Source organism: Urocitellus parryii, chromosome 4 (genome assembly GCF_045843805.1).
Source record: "Urocitellus parryii isolate mUroPar1 chromosome 4, mUroPar1.hap1, whole genome shotgun sequence".
Taxonomy (NCBI): domain Eukaryota; kingdom Metazoa; phylum Chordata; class Mammalia; order Rodentia; family Sciuridae; genus Urocitellus; species Urocitellus parryii.
This window is the reverse complement of record NC_135534.1, coordinates 108,300,091-108,317,235: the sequence shown is the minus strand read 5'-3', so window position 1 is coordinate 108,317,235 and position 17,145 is coordinate 108,300,091. Positions and strand designations below refer to the sequence as shown.

General features: G+C 40.9%; 1 protein-coding gene across 1 annotated transcript in view; it reads right to left on the bottom strand.

Annotated features, from left to right (window-relative positions):
* Positions 1-17,145, bottom strand: part of Sorl1 (sortilin related receptor 1) — a 165,111-nt gene that overhangs the window by 78,682 nt on the left and 69,284 nt on the right. The window contains exons 12-14 of the mRNA XM_077796964.1: positions 16,567-16,655; positions 3,244-3,422; positions 1,527-1,713 (exon numbers count right to left, since the gene is read on the bottom strand). Coding sequence (XP_077653090.1) covers positions 1,527-1,713; positions 3,244-3,422; positions 16,567-16,655 — 455 coding nt within the window. The remainder of the gene's footprint in view (positions 1-1,526; positions 1,714-3,243; positions 3,423-16,566; positions 16,656-17,145) is intronic.

The window sequence follows — 17,145 nt, the reverse complement described above, 5'->3', positions numbered from 1 at the left end:
ATTTTCTTATGCATTTTTATTTAGTCTTAATTTTATTTTGAAGTAAAGTAACCCCCTCAGTACTACAGGGAGACTGGTTCCAAGATCCTCAGGAGATACCAAGTTCTGAGAATACTCAAGCATCTGTGCTGTGACCTTGGCAGTAGGCACTGAAGGCAATGTCCTGCATGTTCTAGGTCTTGCTGCTCTAAGGCCAGATGTGCAGATAAGTAGCATCATTTCACCTGAGAGCCTGGCAGAGCTACAGATCCCCAGAACTCCTGAGGCAGAATTTGCATTTTAATAAGACCTCAGGTGAGTCACACCTACAAGTTTCAGAGTATGGTCTAGAAGTGGTCAGACAGAGTGGGCTGTTTTTTTTTTTTTTAATAAAGTTTTATTGAATCACAGCTATACCCACTGCTTTCTTTTATCCATGCTGTGCATAGCTGAGTAGCTACAACTGAGACCATAGACTTCATGTGACCTAGAAAGCCTAAAACATTTATATAGATCCCTCTTCTAACCTCTGATCTAGAACCTATGACAGGGTTTTGGCTTTAGTGTGGCACTGCCCCAAACAAAACTTAGCTCCTTGGTGCCCCAGCAACCACTGAAATGTAAGCTCTGAATATGTTTAAGACAAAGTTCTACTGATACCCCTACAACACTTTCCTGCTGAAGACAGACTGTTGGGGAGATCAGAAATCCTGTCCACTCAATTGCTAGAATCATCTTCCTATAGTTAAGCATTGTTTTAACCAACTCACCTCAGAAGTCATCAAGGCCCTTCCTGCTTATGGAATGAGGCCCATCCCCTTCAGGGCCAACAGTCCTACTGCTTCCGTCATTTTCTACTTCGTCTCTGCTCCCTGACTCTGCTGCAGTCACCCAACGAGTTGCTCAAACTAAACCACCATCACCACTCCTGCCCCATACTGTCCACTGTTGCATGGTCTTAAGAGTTCCCTGGACACATACCCAGATGTCTCCTTAAAGACCATCTACACCAGGGCTTCCTGTAAAGATTTCCCAATTCCCCAACTGCAAATCACAGCTCTCCCCTTCCTTTCAAAGATCACAATAGAATGAAGAGTCACTTCTTCCTCCTTCTACTTTTAATGTATCTAGGAGTGCCTTGGATATTTTTCTCTAGCAATAATAAATGAATCATATATATATATATATATATATATATATATTTATTTATTTTAACATTTTAGATGAGGAAATAAATCCCTGTGGGATAGGGGTCCTAAGAAAAACAAGTTACCTATAATGAAACTTGCAGCATTTCCCATTTTGGGACACCCTCCTAGAAACAAATCCCAGGGATCTGAATTTCTCTGGGTTAAAATACCTCTGCTGCCTTACATGGCCTGCAGAATGAAGGAGAACAACTTATGTATAAAGTGCCTAGCATAGTTCTGGGCACATAAAAGATGCTTACTAAATATTTATTTCCTTCTATTCCTGTCCTCGGGGGATGGGACCACGTCTGTTGAGTGAAAAAAATACAACTTGATGCCCCGAATTGAATAACGAACCATTCATAGTCCTGCCGGGTGCAGGAGCAGTTGGACACCACCACGGGTCTGTCAAAGTCTTCTCCATTAAAGCATGTCGCATGGGGGGTCCTCCGTTTGAAAACAGTCTTGTGCCCTAGCAAACACTCATTCCCCCGCTCATCCGACGGTGACCACAGTTTGTAGTCATTCTCTGTGCAGGGAACCCCTGAAGAAAAGAAAGCACTGAGCATCAGAGCCAGGCCCATCTAGGATTTCCTGTCTCGCCACCCACCTCAGCACTGCCCCCCACTTCCTGTGCATCCAGTTGCCATCCAACAGGTGCAGAGCTTGGGCGCCATCGTGAGCCTCTAATGGGCTTATGCTGAAGCTGGGCAGCACCCACACAAATGAAAATGATGCAGCTGGAAACACAAACACTCATCTGAGGAAACTGGGGAGAAGAAGCCCCTTTTTAGCACCAAACTTCTGAATTATTTGAAGATAGTCATCAGTTTCCTTTAAAAATAGGTACACAAGGGCATTTCTCTCCTAGGAAACTACAGGCAGGCTGAGAGCTCAGTGATGATGTCATTCGGGGTTACCGTTCCCTGCCTGCTTCCTCTTGTGGAGCAGGCACACCTGAAGTAGGGCCCCAGAGCACTGCAGACAATGCTTGCCCTACTTGGAAGTGCAGTATCTCTGTGGAAAATGCTGAGGAGTGGTGAGACAACATGTAGAGTCACCCCACCTGCCCATATCCACGGAGAATGTCAGCAGGGTGATTCCTGCAGGAACTCCAGAGCATGCCTATGTCTATACTGGTAACTTGCATCTTTTTTCCAAGTGTCTTTGTTCAGATTAAATTCTACCTGAAGTAGATTCACAATTGTCAACTCAATGCCATTCAAACAGTAAAGACTGAGTAAAACCCCACTGCCTATGAGGCAAAGGGGCCACCCAATAGGAATAAAACATACACAGAACATGCGCTTGCTTTTAAGGGTCTTATGAGCTAATTGATGGAAGATGGCACATGGGGAATAACAAACACAAATTCACAATTCCAGGCACGCCCAACACTTATTTCTGGGCATAGAAAAGAGGGGAGGTGTCTTCTGGTTGAGATACAGTGGCAAGTGTGTTGGATTCTGAGACATGAAAGGGGTTTCTACTAGCGGAGGTTAAATGGGGGGAGGTGAGAAGACACCAGGAACTCTGTGCAGCTGGAATAATGTTGGCCACAGCAGAGAAGAAGAAAAAAGCAGAACATGGGGAGTGTGAGGGGATGCTGACAAGCTTCCCTCCTCCTTGCTTACTTACCTGTCCTGTATCTACACTAGCAGATCATGACTGGGCTCTGGACAGCTTTGAGAGGACCCTGCGTCACTGAGCACTTTGCCTTCCACAGTGAAGCACACTCACTGGGTACATCGCCTTGGAACTGCTGATTTGGAAACTTTTTTTTGTTCATTCATTCATTCATTCATCCATCCATCCACATATTCAAGAGCCAAATATTCAGACCTATTGTGTGCCAGGACTGTACAATGTAACCACAATATAAAGAATACAAAATCCTGTTAAGGATTGAGTAAGCCTTCATATTATCTCCCTGTGTTTTTCTCTTTTTAAAGATGCCCATTTTCCCCATTGAATCACAATCTCTTCTGAGGACGTAGTTCCCAAGCTGATGCTTTGCACACATCAGGAAGTCAATCAACATGTTGGACAAAGAGCCCAGGAGGCTACAGCTTACCCAAGGCATCGGTGGCATTGACCTGGAGGATAAGCCAGCTGTGGACATTCTCCTTGTTCGAGCCAAAAATGGTGAAGACAGTGCTCTTCTCCCCGGGTTCCGTGAGAAGCCCATACACAAACACGGGCTTCTCAGAGAAGATGAACGTCTTCCAGGTCTCTCCTTCATTTGTACTATATCTGCCCAATGCAAATAAAAGGAATGATACAGTTACAGTCTCAACCATCAGAGCTTGGTTTCCACATCACATCGCCAGGAGCTCTTGGGAAATGTCTGCTCCTGGTTACTGTGGAGCAGTCATGTTTGTGTCAGAAAGCAAGGAAGCCTGAGCTAATGCAATCACCTCAAGAGGACACGGGAACCAGCTGATGGAGCCCCAAATGGCCAAATTTAGAGTAAACTGAACATAAAAAACAAAGAATAGTAACAGATTATGTACTAAAATAGGATATGAAAATAGGATATGGACCTCTACTGATTCTAAAAGAAAGAGAAGCAAGGAAAAAATTTATATTAGAACACTACCTAATAAGCATTAACAACTAGAATTTAAAAAATTATAATTTTATAACACCACAGTAATAATTGAATCAGTCAAGTACAATCACTGGATGCTAAAACCACTGGATGAAAGTTTTGGGGACCAAGATGTTTGCATGGTATAAAGATATCAACCCACCGACGAATCATTCACCACACAGGGGAACCTGTAATTTTTGCAATGGATGACGAGTCAAAGCTTAACCAATCTTAGCATCACCGATAATAGGACAACCTGACATTATGTGTCCCCTAAGTAAAATACTGAGAATGGTACATCATCTCAGCACTCTTCTATACAATTGGACAAATCTAGAATGTGAGGCATTCTATGAGATGACTGCTCCAGATTCCTCAAAGGAAAAAAAAATCAAGGTCAAGAAAACTAAACAAACCAAAGGAGGCAAAAAACCTGTTATAGATTAAAAGAGACTAATGAGATATAACAACCAAATGCAATGTGTAGACACATTTGCAATGTGCAAATCCAGTTCTGGATTGACTGAATCCTGGATTGAGGGAAAATTTTCAAAAACCACACATCAACAACAACATGGGTCAACTGAGAAAATATTGATATAGCTTGTAATAATACTAATAGGCTTTATCTTAGTATTCTTAGGTGCAATATGAGCAGTGTCAGTAGACAGGAAAATGCTCATATTTATTGGAGAAACGGGTTTTAAGTACATATTTAGCAGTGAAGTGGCATGAGTCTACAACTTTCAAATGATTCAGTCTCAAAAAAGATGAATAGCTAAATACATAGATGATAGAAGTAAACCAAACTAGCAAAATATTTACAATTAGTGACTCTGGGGAAAGATATATGGGTATTCTTTACACAGGTCTTCCAACTTTCATGTGGTCTGAAAATTTTGAAAGTTGGCTGGGTACGTTGTAATCCCAGGCACTCAGGAAGCTGAAGCAGAAGGATTGTGAGTTCAAAGTCAGCCTCAGCAATTCCCTGAGACCCTGTAGCAAAATAAAACATAAAAAAGGATAGGGATGTGGCTCATTGGTTAAGCACCCCTGGGTTCAACCTCTGGTACCCAAAAAAAATTTTTAAGTTGGAGAAAAGGCATGTCCTGAGAGGGGCACAATATATCAGAAAAAGCAAGAGAGCCCTTGGAAGAAAGTAGCACTAGTGAGACTGTACTAACTTTAAATTATCTTTTGTATAGAGGGGAGTGGGTAGAGAGGAGAAGCAGAGAAGAAAACCTGCCTGCTACTTGCCTCAGCACTCAGTGAGCTACGAGAAACCGTTCAATGGGAGCCTTCTTTGGAACCATGAGACTAGGTCTCTCTTAACTCCTAATACACAAACCTTTTTCTTTCGCCTTTCTCATATTTTTGAGATTTTAGTTTTCTTCCCTTGGGGTTCCATTGCTTGACATAAATCTTTGTGTGACATCACTTAATCCAAGTACTTCCTCTCCTGCTGAGATTTCTAAAACTGATACTTCTACAAGAAGGCTAGAGGTTCAACCAGGTGGTGGGCTTACACAGCAACCCAATGAATGTCCACAGATCTTGTAAGAGTGGAAATTCTCATCTGGCAGATATGCTTTTCATTTAAGTGAGTTTTGAAGCAGTTGTGGATAAGTCAACTCATTCAATCTCTTTCTGGAACTAATGTGACAAGTTAAAAGTTTTAGTATCACTTTTATTTTATTTCATTTTTTTTATTGTTGGTCATTCAAAACATTACATAGTTCTTAATACATCATATTTCACAGTTTGATTCAAGTGGGTTATGAACTCCCAATTTTACCCCGTATACAGATTGCTGTATCACATCAGTTACCCTTCCATTGATTGACATATTGCCTTTCTCTTGTCTGATGTATTCTGCTGTCTGTCCCATTCTCTACTATCCCCCCTCCCCTCCCCTCCCCTTTTCTCTCTCTACCCCCTCTACTGTAAATCATTTCTTCCATTTGTATTATCTTGTCTTACCCCTCCTTTCCTCTTATATGTCATTTTGTATAACCCTGAGGATCGCCTTCCATTTCCATGCGATTTCCCTTCTCACTTCCTTTCCCTCCCACCTCTCAACCCTGTTAATGTAAATCTTCGTCTCAAGCTCTTCGTCCCTACCCTGTCCTTGTTTCCTCCCCTTATATCAAAGGAGTCATTTGGTATTTGTTTTTTAAAGATTGACTAGCTTCACTTAGCATAATCTGCTCTAATGCCATCCATTTCCCTCCAAATTCTATGATTTTGTCATTTTTTAATGCAGAGTAATACTCCATTGTGTATACATGCCACATTTTTTTTATCCATTCATCTATTGAAGGGCATCTAGGCTGATTCCACAATCTTGCTATCGTGAATTGTGCTGCTATGAACATCGATGTAGCAGTGTCCCTGTAGCATGCTCTTATTAGGTCTTTGGGGAATAGACCGAGAAGGGGAATAGCTGGGTCAAATGGTGGTTCCATTCCCAGCTTTCCAAGAAATCTCCATACTGCTTTCCAAATTAGCTGCACCAATTTGCAGTCCCACCAGCAATGAACAAGAGTGCCCTTTTCCCCGCATCCTCTCCAGCACTTATTGTTGTTTGACTTCCTAATGGCTGCCAATCTTACTGGAGTGAGATGGTATCTTAGGGTGGTTTTGATTTGCATTTCTCTGACTGCTAGAGATGGTGAGCATTTTTTCATGTACTTATTGATTGATTGTATGTCCTCCTCTGAGAAGTGTCTGTTCAGGTCCTTTGCCCATTTATTGATTGGGTTATTTGTTATCTTATTGTCTAATTTTTTGAGTTCTTTATATATTCTGGTTATTAGGGCTCTATCTGAAGTGTGTGGAGTAAAGATTTGTTCCCAGGATGTAGGCTCCCTGTTTATCTCTCTTATTGTTTCTTTTGCTGAGAAAAAACTTTTTAGTTTGAGTAAGTCCCATTTGTTGATTCTAGTTGTTAACTCTTGCGCTATGGGTGTCCTATTGAGGAATTTGGAGCCTGATCCCACAGTATGTAGATCATAGCCAACTTTTTCTTCTATCAGATGCCGTGTCTCTGATTTAATATCAAGCTCCTTGATCCATTTTGAGTTAACTTTTGTGCATGGCGAGAGATAGGGATTCAGATTCATTTTGATGCAGATGGATTTCCAGTTTTCCCAGCACCATTTGTTGAAGATGCTATCCTTCCTCCATTGCATGCTTTTAGCCCCTTTATCAAATATAAGATAGTTGTAGTTTTGTGGATTGGTTACTGTGTCCTCTATTCTGTACCATTGGTCCACCCGCCTGTTTTGGTACCAGTACCATGCTGTTTTTGTTACTATTGCTCTGTAGTATAGTTTGAAGTCTGGTATCGCTATACCGCCTGATTCACACTTCCTGCTTAGTATTGTTTTTGCTATTCTGGGTCTTTTATTATTCCATATGAATTTCATGATTCTTTTATCTATTTCTACAAGAAATGCTGTTGGGATTTTGATTGGCATTGCATTGAACTTATAGAGAACTTTTGGTAATATCGCCATTTTGATGATGTTAGTTCTGCCTATCCATGAGCAGGGTATATTTTTCCATCTTCTAAGGTCTTCTTCTATATCTTTCTTTAAGGTTCTGTAATTTTCATTGTATAAATCTTTCACCTCTTTTGTTAGGTTGATTCCCAAGTATTTTATTTTTGGGGGGGATATTGTGAATGGAGTAGTTGTCCTCATTTCCATTTCAGAGGGTTTGTCGCTGATATACAGGAATGCCTTTGATTTATGCGTGTTGATCTTATATCCTGCCACTTTGCTGAATTCATTTATTAGCTCTAATAGCTTCTTTGTAGACCCTTTTGGGTCTGCTAGGTATAGAATCATATCATCTGCAAATAGTGATAATTTAAGTTCTTCTTTTCCTATTTTTATGCCTTTAATTTCTTTCGTCTGTCTAATTGCTCTGGCCAGTGTTTTGAGGACTATGTTGAACAGAAGTGGTGAGAGAGGGCATCCCTGTCTTGTACCAGATCTTAGAGGGAATGCCTTCAATTTTTCTCCATTCAGAATGATGCTGGCCTGTGGCTTATCATAGATTGCTTTTACAATGTTGAGGTATGATCCAGTTATCCCTAATTTTTCTAGAGTTTTGAACATAAAGGGATGCTGTACTTTGTCGAATGCTTTTTCTGCATCTATCGAGATGATCATATGGTTCTTATTTTTAAGTCTATTGATGTGGTGAATAACATTAATTGATTTCCGTATATTGAACCAGCCTTGCATCCCATGGATGAATCCTACTTGATCATGGTGTATAATTTTTTTGATATGTATTTGAATCCGATTCACCAGAATTTTATTGAGGATTTTTGCGTCAAGGTTCATTAGAGATATTGGTCTGTAGTTTTTGTCTGGTTTCGGAATCAGGGTGATGTTGGCTTCGTAGAATGAATTTGGAAGTTCTCCCTCTTTTTCTATTTCCTGAAATAGCTTGAAAAGTATTGGTGTTAGTTCCTCTTTAAAGGTTTTGTAAAACTCTGCTGTATACCCATCCGGTCCTGGGCTTTTCTTAGTTGGTAGTCTTTTGATGGTTTCTTCTATTTCCTCTATTGTTATTGGTCTGTTTAGGTTGTCTATATCCTCCTGACTCAATCTGGGCAGATCATAAGACTTAAGGAATTTATCTATGCCTTCACTATCTTCTATTTTATTGGAGTATAAGGATTCAAAATAATTTCTAATTATCTTCTGTATTTCTGAAGTGTCTGTTGTGATATTGCCTTTTTCATCCCGTATGCTAGTAATTTGGGTTCTCTCTCTTCTTCTCTTCGTTAGCATGGCTAAGGGTCTGTCAATTTTATTTATTTTTTCAAAGAACCAACTTTTAGTTTTGTCAATTTTTTCAATTGTTTCTTTTGTTTCAATTTCATTAATTTCAGCTCTAATTTTAATTATTTCTTGCCTTCTACTTCTTTTGCTATTGTTTTGCTCTTCTTTTTCTAGGATTTTGAGATGTTAGTATCACTTTTAAACCAAACAACAGAGGTGGCCTATCAATCAGACTAGATGGGAGTGATCCCCAGTCTGTGAAAAAGTTGCAAGTCCTTCTATTTGTACACTGCCAAGTTAATTTTCCATTTAGGAGCTCCTTGAACCAAAGATAACCTCGGGAAATGAATCATCCCTTTTCTTGCAAGATTCCCAGAGGACTTTGATGATATCATTAATAGACTAGCCAGCAGGTGCATCGCCAGGCACAGCTTGGTATCTGAGAATAACTGCTCATTTAGAAAATGGTACTTCTTCAGAATTTGGGGGAAAAGGACAGTCACATGACATATGTAGGGTTTAAGCGAACATCTATTTTGGACTGAATTCTGACCGCTAAAGGAGAAATTGTGCTGGTGAAATGCCAGTAACAAGAACCTTGGGAGAAAACAAGGCAAGTCATCTTTCTGTTCTGAAGTCGAGAGAGAGAGGATGCAGAGCCCATGCCCTAGAAATAGAGAATTCCAAATGTTCAGATAAAAATATAGATAATCCCAGGGCTGAAAACTCTCAAGAGGGCTGGAAAATCCATAATGTACTACAATAATATAAAATAATAAAATGTAAGCATAGATACTTTACAAGGGGGAAGCAGTGGCAGCCAGCCAACCTCAAGACACCATCGTGTAGCTGCACAGAAAGATCCATGATACCTCAGATGTTTTTAAACAATGTGTTCAAGATGGAAAAAGAGTCATATACCTAAGGGCAAAAAAGTTAAAGAGCCCAGTAGTCTGCCAGTTCTTTCCAGCTGTAATTCTAGTAGCTTGCTGGAATAGCAGCCAAGTAACTCGAGTTCAAATGAGTCAAGTATTATATTTCAAATTACCAAAACAACTGGTATATTCGTGAGTCAGTGGGATAGCGGGTTGGTTAACTACTAAATTCTATCAAGGATTAGAAAGTAATAAGATCATTCTTCTATGGTATAAATAATAATGATAGAAAAGAAAAATTTCTATTTTTGTTATCTTTATCAAGGAGAATGATCTTCAAATTAAACAAGGGGTGAAAAAGTCAGGAAAGTTTAAGAAAAATGAATACAAAATAAATTCTAGGGAATGAAAAGACAGGATGATTAGAGAGTCTCAATCTCTAGATGAGTCATGGAGAACAAAGATCTCAAAGACTAGAGGAAGAAAAATGGTTTAATATACCTAAAGAAGAAATGGTAATCTTGAGAATGGCTTGTGCAGCAGTGATTTGAGAGCACTGAGGGAAAAAGAAAGTCAGGGCTGGGGACCATGTCACAACAAACTAATCCCTTTTCTTTTCCTGCTGGTAATTCTTAATTTGAAGAACAGGATAATGATAGCATTATTATTTTTTTAGGAAGATCTTTCTGGACCACACAGCTAGATAAAATACATTTGCTGCTGGGATGATATACTGATCTTAACTCAAAATAAGACTCTATTTCTCACAGAGCTCAACACATCTGTCAATGATCTGGACACTAATCAGCAAGACGAGTATACCGAACTGGCCAAGGGTACAAGGCTAACTGCACAGAAAATACAATAAATGCCAAAAATGAGACTCAAAATGCTTTCTTACATCAAAAGGACATGCACAGATAAGAAGAAAAATAAAATGCCACACAGTTTTAAAATTTTACCTGATCAAATACAGGATTGGGAACACCTGACCTTTAATAAAATCCATTTTAAAAAAAAGGAACCTTGAGTTTTTAAGTTCCACTGAACTCAGCCTAGTGACACAAATTTCAAGGATAAATCTCAAAAATAGTTTGCTGAGCAAAAAAAGCCAAATATACAAAAAAATATATGAACATGAAAATCTGAAATGAGCAAAACTATCCTACAGGGATAATAAAATCACAGCAGCATTTGCCTCTAATGGGCGGAAAAATGGGGGGTAGCGCTTCCTGGGAAGGTACATGAGGGTATTTGCTGGAGAGATGGAGAGCCTCTATATCTGGACATACATCCTTCAGAACTGATTAAACAGTGTAGTCAAGATCTGAGCACCTTGTTGTACATAAAGGGTATCTCAGTTTTAAAAAAAATTAATAAGAGTCACCAATTTGAGTGGCTGTCAAAAGTGAAAATTCAGTGTTGGGTTTTTACCAACCGAAATAGTGTCCCCATAGCAGCTCAATTCACGATAGCAAGACTGTGGAACCAGCCTAGATGCCCTTCAATAGATGAATGGATAAAAAAAAATGTGGCGTTTATATACTATGGAGTATTATGCTGCATTAAAAAATGACAAAATCATAGAATCTGGAGGGAAATGGATGGCATTAGAGCAGATTATGCGAAGTGAAGCTAGTCAATCTTTAAAAAACAAATACCAAATGACTCCTTTGATATAAGGGGAGGAAACAAGGACAGGGTAGGGACGAAGAGCTTGAGAAGAAGATTTACATTAAACAGGGATGAGAGGTGGGAGGGAAAGGGAGTGAGAAGGGAAATTGCATGGAAATGGAAGGCGATCCTAAGGGTTATACAAAATGTCATATAAGAGGAAAGGAGGGGTAAGACAAGATAATACAAATGGAAGAAATGATTTACAGTAGAAGGGGTAGAGAGAGAAAAGGGGAGGGGAGGGGAGGGGAGGGGGGATGGTAGAGAATAGGACAGACAGCAGAATACATCAGACACTAGAAAGGCAATATGTCAATCAATGGAAGGGTAACTGATGTGATACAGCAATCTGTATACGGGGTAAAAGCGGGAGTTCATAATCCACTTGAATCAAACCGTGTAATATGATGTATTAAGAACTATGTAATGTTATGAACGAACGACCAATTAAAAAAAATTATGCAAAAAAAAAAAAAAGAAATAGTGTCCCAACCGTACAGATATTAAGCCCAATGTTTTCCACTTGTTTCAGGCTATGGGGGTCAGACTAGCCATATTTTAAGGCATTGACATTGTGAGACAGATCTATAGCAGAACCCAGAAGGTGGGACTCAGGAACCTGCAGCATACAGGGAAAGGAACTGGGATGGTTTCCATAGAAGGCAGGTGCTTGGGAGGACATGCACGGGGTCCTCAAATGTCTGAAAGGCTTTTGGATGAGAGGAAATATCCGTTGTGTGCCTTGGGGGAGCAGAACAATAAGCACAGTGGTTAAAAGTTGGAATGCAGAGAATTTGGGCTATTACCAGAGAACTTTCACTCATAAACGAATGAATGAAATAAATGGGTGAATGAATAAATGAATGAACAAATGAATGAACAACAAAGTGTTACTAAGTGAAGTGGAAGCTTTTGATCTGGCAAATATCCCCATTGATAGGATTGTTCGAGCAAAGACTGGATGATCCTGTCATGGGTAGTGGAAGGTAGTGGAACCAGATGACATAATAGGTCCAGGTCCCTGGACCTGGTTAATCCAAAATATTATTAACTATCATTAATATCACCATGCTGACAGGCAAACTGCCAAGAAGAAGTGGAAACTGATCTCCCCTGTGACCTGCTGCAGCCCATGAGATCCAACTTGCCTAAATCTGCCTTCTTTATGCACCCTGAAGCCCACTCCTTCACCTCTGCTTTATTTCAGTGGGAGCTCCCTAGACTGTCACCCCTGCTAGTCAGAAGGCCTATCCCGCAGACTTTATCCTCACACCTACCCCAGCATCGGCTCTCACCTCCCAGCCGTGCTCCTTTTTGAGTTTATCCTCCTCATTCTGCCAGAGCCACATATCTACAATGTAGATCTAGCCATGCATTCCCCTCAAAGGGGAAGCTTGATCTCTTCAGTAAGGCACAGGTAAGATTCCCAGGCCCTAGCCCCTACTTCAAGCCCTGTTCCTCACCCCTCGCCAGCTCCCAATCTGCACTCTTACCACAGGAGAGCTGCCATCCCACACCAACTCAAGCTCAAGCTCTTTCTAACCCTGGATGGCAATCCGACCTTGCTTTTTATCCTCTAGCTTTAGCTCAAGTTCCATCTCTTCTGAGAAATACAGGATAAGGCCCTCATTGTGGCTCCCACTGCGCCCTGTGTTCACCTCCATCTCATACCCCACTATATTTAAATGACCTGGACCTGTGAGGGTTTTCTACTAGACTACGATTCATCAGGAATAAGACCTCTCCCCTCACTTTCCTATCCTGCACCTGGCACCTTTTCTATCAGATGGAAGGGGCAATAATTCAGGCTTGTTAAAGCAAATAAAATAAACTGCACTGAATCTTCAATTTTTTTTAACCCCATCTCTTAGTTTCTTAACAGTTAAAAGGTGATAAAGACACCTGCTCCTCTCCACCTTAAGGGGCAGAGGAAGCCACAAGGGGATTGAATGGGAGGCTGGCTCTGCAACTGCCCCATAGTGTCACTTCTAGTGTTAGGGCTGAACCAAGATAAGAGGTAAACTGCTGCCTCCTACATCCTGTGGGGCTGTGGTCAGAACTCAGGTCCAGAAAAGACAGCTGCTCTGCTGTGTGTTCTCTTTGCAGGGGCTGTTCAGGATTCCCAGAGGGAAGCCCTACGTTGGAAACCTCCTCAGATAAAAGATGCTTTGGGGTTAATCCAAAATATTATTAACTATCAATAATATCACCATGCTGACAGGCAAACTGCCAAGAAGAAGCGGAAACTGATCTCATCTTTCCTGATCAAGCCAACAAATGTGTTTGGATTTTTTTTTTTTTTTTTTTTTGGTCAAGATGCAAAACACAACAGCCTGAAGAAAACTGATTATACATGAAACTGCTCCCATGCATCCCCCAAGCAGGTTCCTGCTAGCAGCATGCTGAATGAATGCATAAGTGAATCCCCAGCACAGGCTCTCATTCGATCATTTCAGACATGTAGACACAACAACAAAACAAAGTGTTCCACTTCTTACTCTCAATTTCAATTAACAATAACAAAGGTAACAGTCTCAGCAGAGAATCAAGGCAGATGCTGAAACAATTAACCGTCAACTCTTAGTTATCTGTGCTAATCAGGGAGAGAAAGACATGAATAATTTAAATGAACAACCACCAGGGGGGTGGGGGATCCAACTCTTAAGTACTATTCCTACCTGTCCCCACTACCTCTAATTAGAATGCCAGCTGCTACTCTGCTTGGCTTTCCTTCATAAAAGGGGTATCAGGTCAGAAAGCATCCCTTCAAAATAAGGTCCTCTTCCTGGGCCCCTCTTTCTCATGGAACCTCACTGGGCTACCACCCTCACCCAAGCCATACCACACTCACCTCTGTGTCCTTAATGTCTAGCACAACATCTGGTTCATCATAGATCTTCCAAAATTATTTGTGTAACTGAATTAATTTCCCACAGAAATATTCTTATGCTCCAGTGTGGGTATTGACTCCTGGCAAATCACATTATTCCTTCATGTGGACACTGAGGAAGGTAGACTGGATCATCTCTGAAGTCTGTTGAGTACCGCCATATTGCTCACTTCTGGGGAGTCCCCATTGTGCTCAGAGGCTGACATTTACATAGAACACAACAGCACTGGTCTCCCTTGGAGCTGTGCAAATGGCACCCTACCCAATTCCTTTCAGTGTCATAAATCAGCAAAACAAAAAATAACCGAGCTTGGAAAACAGAGTATGCTTGACCTACTTATTGATCAATCAAATATTTGCTAAGTGCCTCAGCAGGCACTTGTATAGAATAAAAATACTTGTCTATATAAAGGCCTTAGTAATGAGCTGAAGAATTCAGGCATTTAATGAAAAGGTAATTAAAAAAAGGAGCCAGAATGTGATCAATGCTAAATTAATGGGATGGCCAATAAAGGCTATGAGGTTCAAAGGACAGAGAGATCGCCATGGTGAGGAGAACGGACTTAGAGGGAGATGAAGCCCTAGACCAGCAATAGATATCCAGTTTAGTCAGAAATGGCCTCACTCATGCCTGGGTATTGCACTGAATCACCACTGCGGTTTAAGGACATGAACTAACTTCAATATTAATTCTCTCCAGAGCAGCAGGAGGACAGGCCAAATACCTCTGGAAGCAACACAGTGAGTAAAAGACCAGGTGGCTACAAGGATTTGGGCCAAGTTCTGGCTGATAGTTAGGACACATGTACCTGTCAAGAGGAGGCCTGTCCATTTTTTCCATATTTGCAAATGCCTTATTTGAACTATGCATTACAGACACCTCTAAATGACCTACAAATAGAGGAAGACTATTCTGTCCATAACCCCCAAAGTCTACAACCCTGAAGTCATTAAGAAATGCCTGGGGAGGGCGTTAGGATGTTCTGGCAGCAGGTTTGTTTTCCCGGTGTGTTTTGCTCCAGCTAGTGTGGAATGACGCTGCAATCCCGGAGCACATATGCGCCGACAGATGGTGTAAGAGGACTAGAATCACACTTGCTCCTTCAGAGGAGCCAGCTTGGAATGCAAATGTAATCTGTGGAGAAGTTCAACAAGGAAATCGAGAATGGACTCTAAAATCTGAAAGCCATACAAAGAATAAAATGTATTCCGAGGAAGCCATGCTCTGTCCCTGCGTGACTTCCACACAATAGTGGTGTACTAAACACTACAATTGTTTCTGAGTCTTTCTCACAACTAGGGTGGAACGCTTGAAGGTGGGGGACAACATCCCTTTCCTCTTCAGATACACAGCACCTGGCACAAGAAGTGCTTGCTAAACGTGTGAGGTATGAATTAATAGATACACAAATGTCAGCGCAAACGTGGGAAGCACTGCGCTTTGTGACTATCATCGTCTGAGCAAACACCAATCTGAACATGAATGCACTGTTGTGTGCAAACAGGGCCTCCTGTGACTCTTGGCTGCAAAGAGACAGCTGACCAGTGCCACACAGAACAAGGACAGCCAGGTGGAAAGCCAACACCAGCACTTTGCTTCTCTCTGCTTCCTGGAGGCCAGGCTGCTCAGCACATGTCCAATTAACCACAGGCGAACAACCAGCTGCTAAGATCTCTCATTTCAAACCACCCACCTCTCTTTTGCTGCTGGCTCTGATTCTAAAAGGAGCTGAGGAAAAGAAAGCTTTCTTCCTTGTTCTAAACAAGATGATTACTGAAGCCTCTCCACTTCCCTTAGTAATTTAGCCAACAGCTTCAGCTCAAAAACAAGGAGAAGTGAAGGCCAGCCTGCCCTGACCAAACATCAATTGTTCAATAACTCCAAGAAATTAATCAAAGAGCTGGTGCTCATAAAATCAGGGCTTAAGAGAACAGAAATTATAAACCCTTGACATCACTCTTTTCAGAACAATATATTACAGACAGTACAGGACATAATCTGAAGACCTTAGTGTTTAACAAATGGGAAGACCTTGGGCAAGTGACTTCATCTTGACGAGCCTCATTTTCCTCATCTGTAAATAAAGCAGTTAGGCTCTCACATCCCTTCAGCTTCTATGTATGAAAACCCCCGACACCAAATGTACCACCATCAAAGTTAACTGGCTACAATGGTGGATGCATTCTGCAGTTATTATTCATGTATTACTATTTATTGTTATTATATATTATTAGTCATCATATGAGCAAATCTTTGTGTGTCACACTTATGCAGAGCAAAGACAAGTTAAAGAGTCCCATTTTAGTCATTATACATTCTTTATATTTATGTAGTTATGTTTTTTAAACCAATAAATTATTTCCCTTGTTTCTCACAACAATCCTATGAGAAGAAAGAGTGGGTTACTATGCCAGCTTTATAGATATGGAAAGTTTAATTTCCAGAGGCCTCAAACTGTGCTGCCAACAACCTAGTGCTATAAAGAAATAATCCACCTACGATTACAGATATGAATTTCTTGAACAATGTATTGCTACAAGAAAAGGCTTAGTCAGAGACACTTACTTCAGCTCATTGGTTTCCATGCCCTGGGCGATGGCCATGATGATGCCGCCATGATCTCCCCAGGTGTAGTAGTGAGGTCCAGGAAGCGCCTAGAGAAGAGAAACCAGGGGTGAGGCCACCTGTGTGCAGGTAACCATGCAGAGACCATGCACATGTGAGCCTATACACACACAGCAATGTCAACCATCTGAATACAACTTTTCAGTTTACAGAATACATCCACATCCATCATCTTATTTACTCCATTCAATCCTGGCACAGGCAGAGCCATGTTCTCAGATTCCAATTTTTTCCCAAACAAAGAAACAAAGTTGACCACAAATAGCAGAGGTAAAACTCAAACCCAAATCTCTGACTCTCATTAATCAGTGATTAAAAATTAACCAGCTGGGGCTACAGGGCATAGCTCATTGATAGGATGCTTGCCTAGCATGCCTAAGGCCCTACGTTCCATTCCTAGCACTGAAAGAATAAAATCAACCAACTAGATTTCCAGTTCTACTACGATGGTGTATAGCTCATCCTTCCTAGCAATTACAACTAAAAATTCTGGGTTAAACTTGAAAAAACAAAAAAACA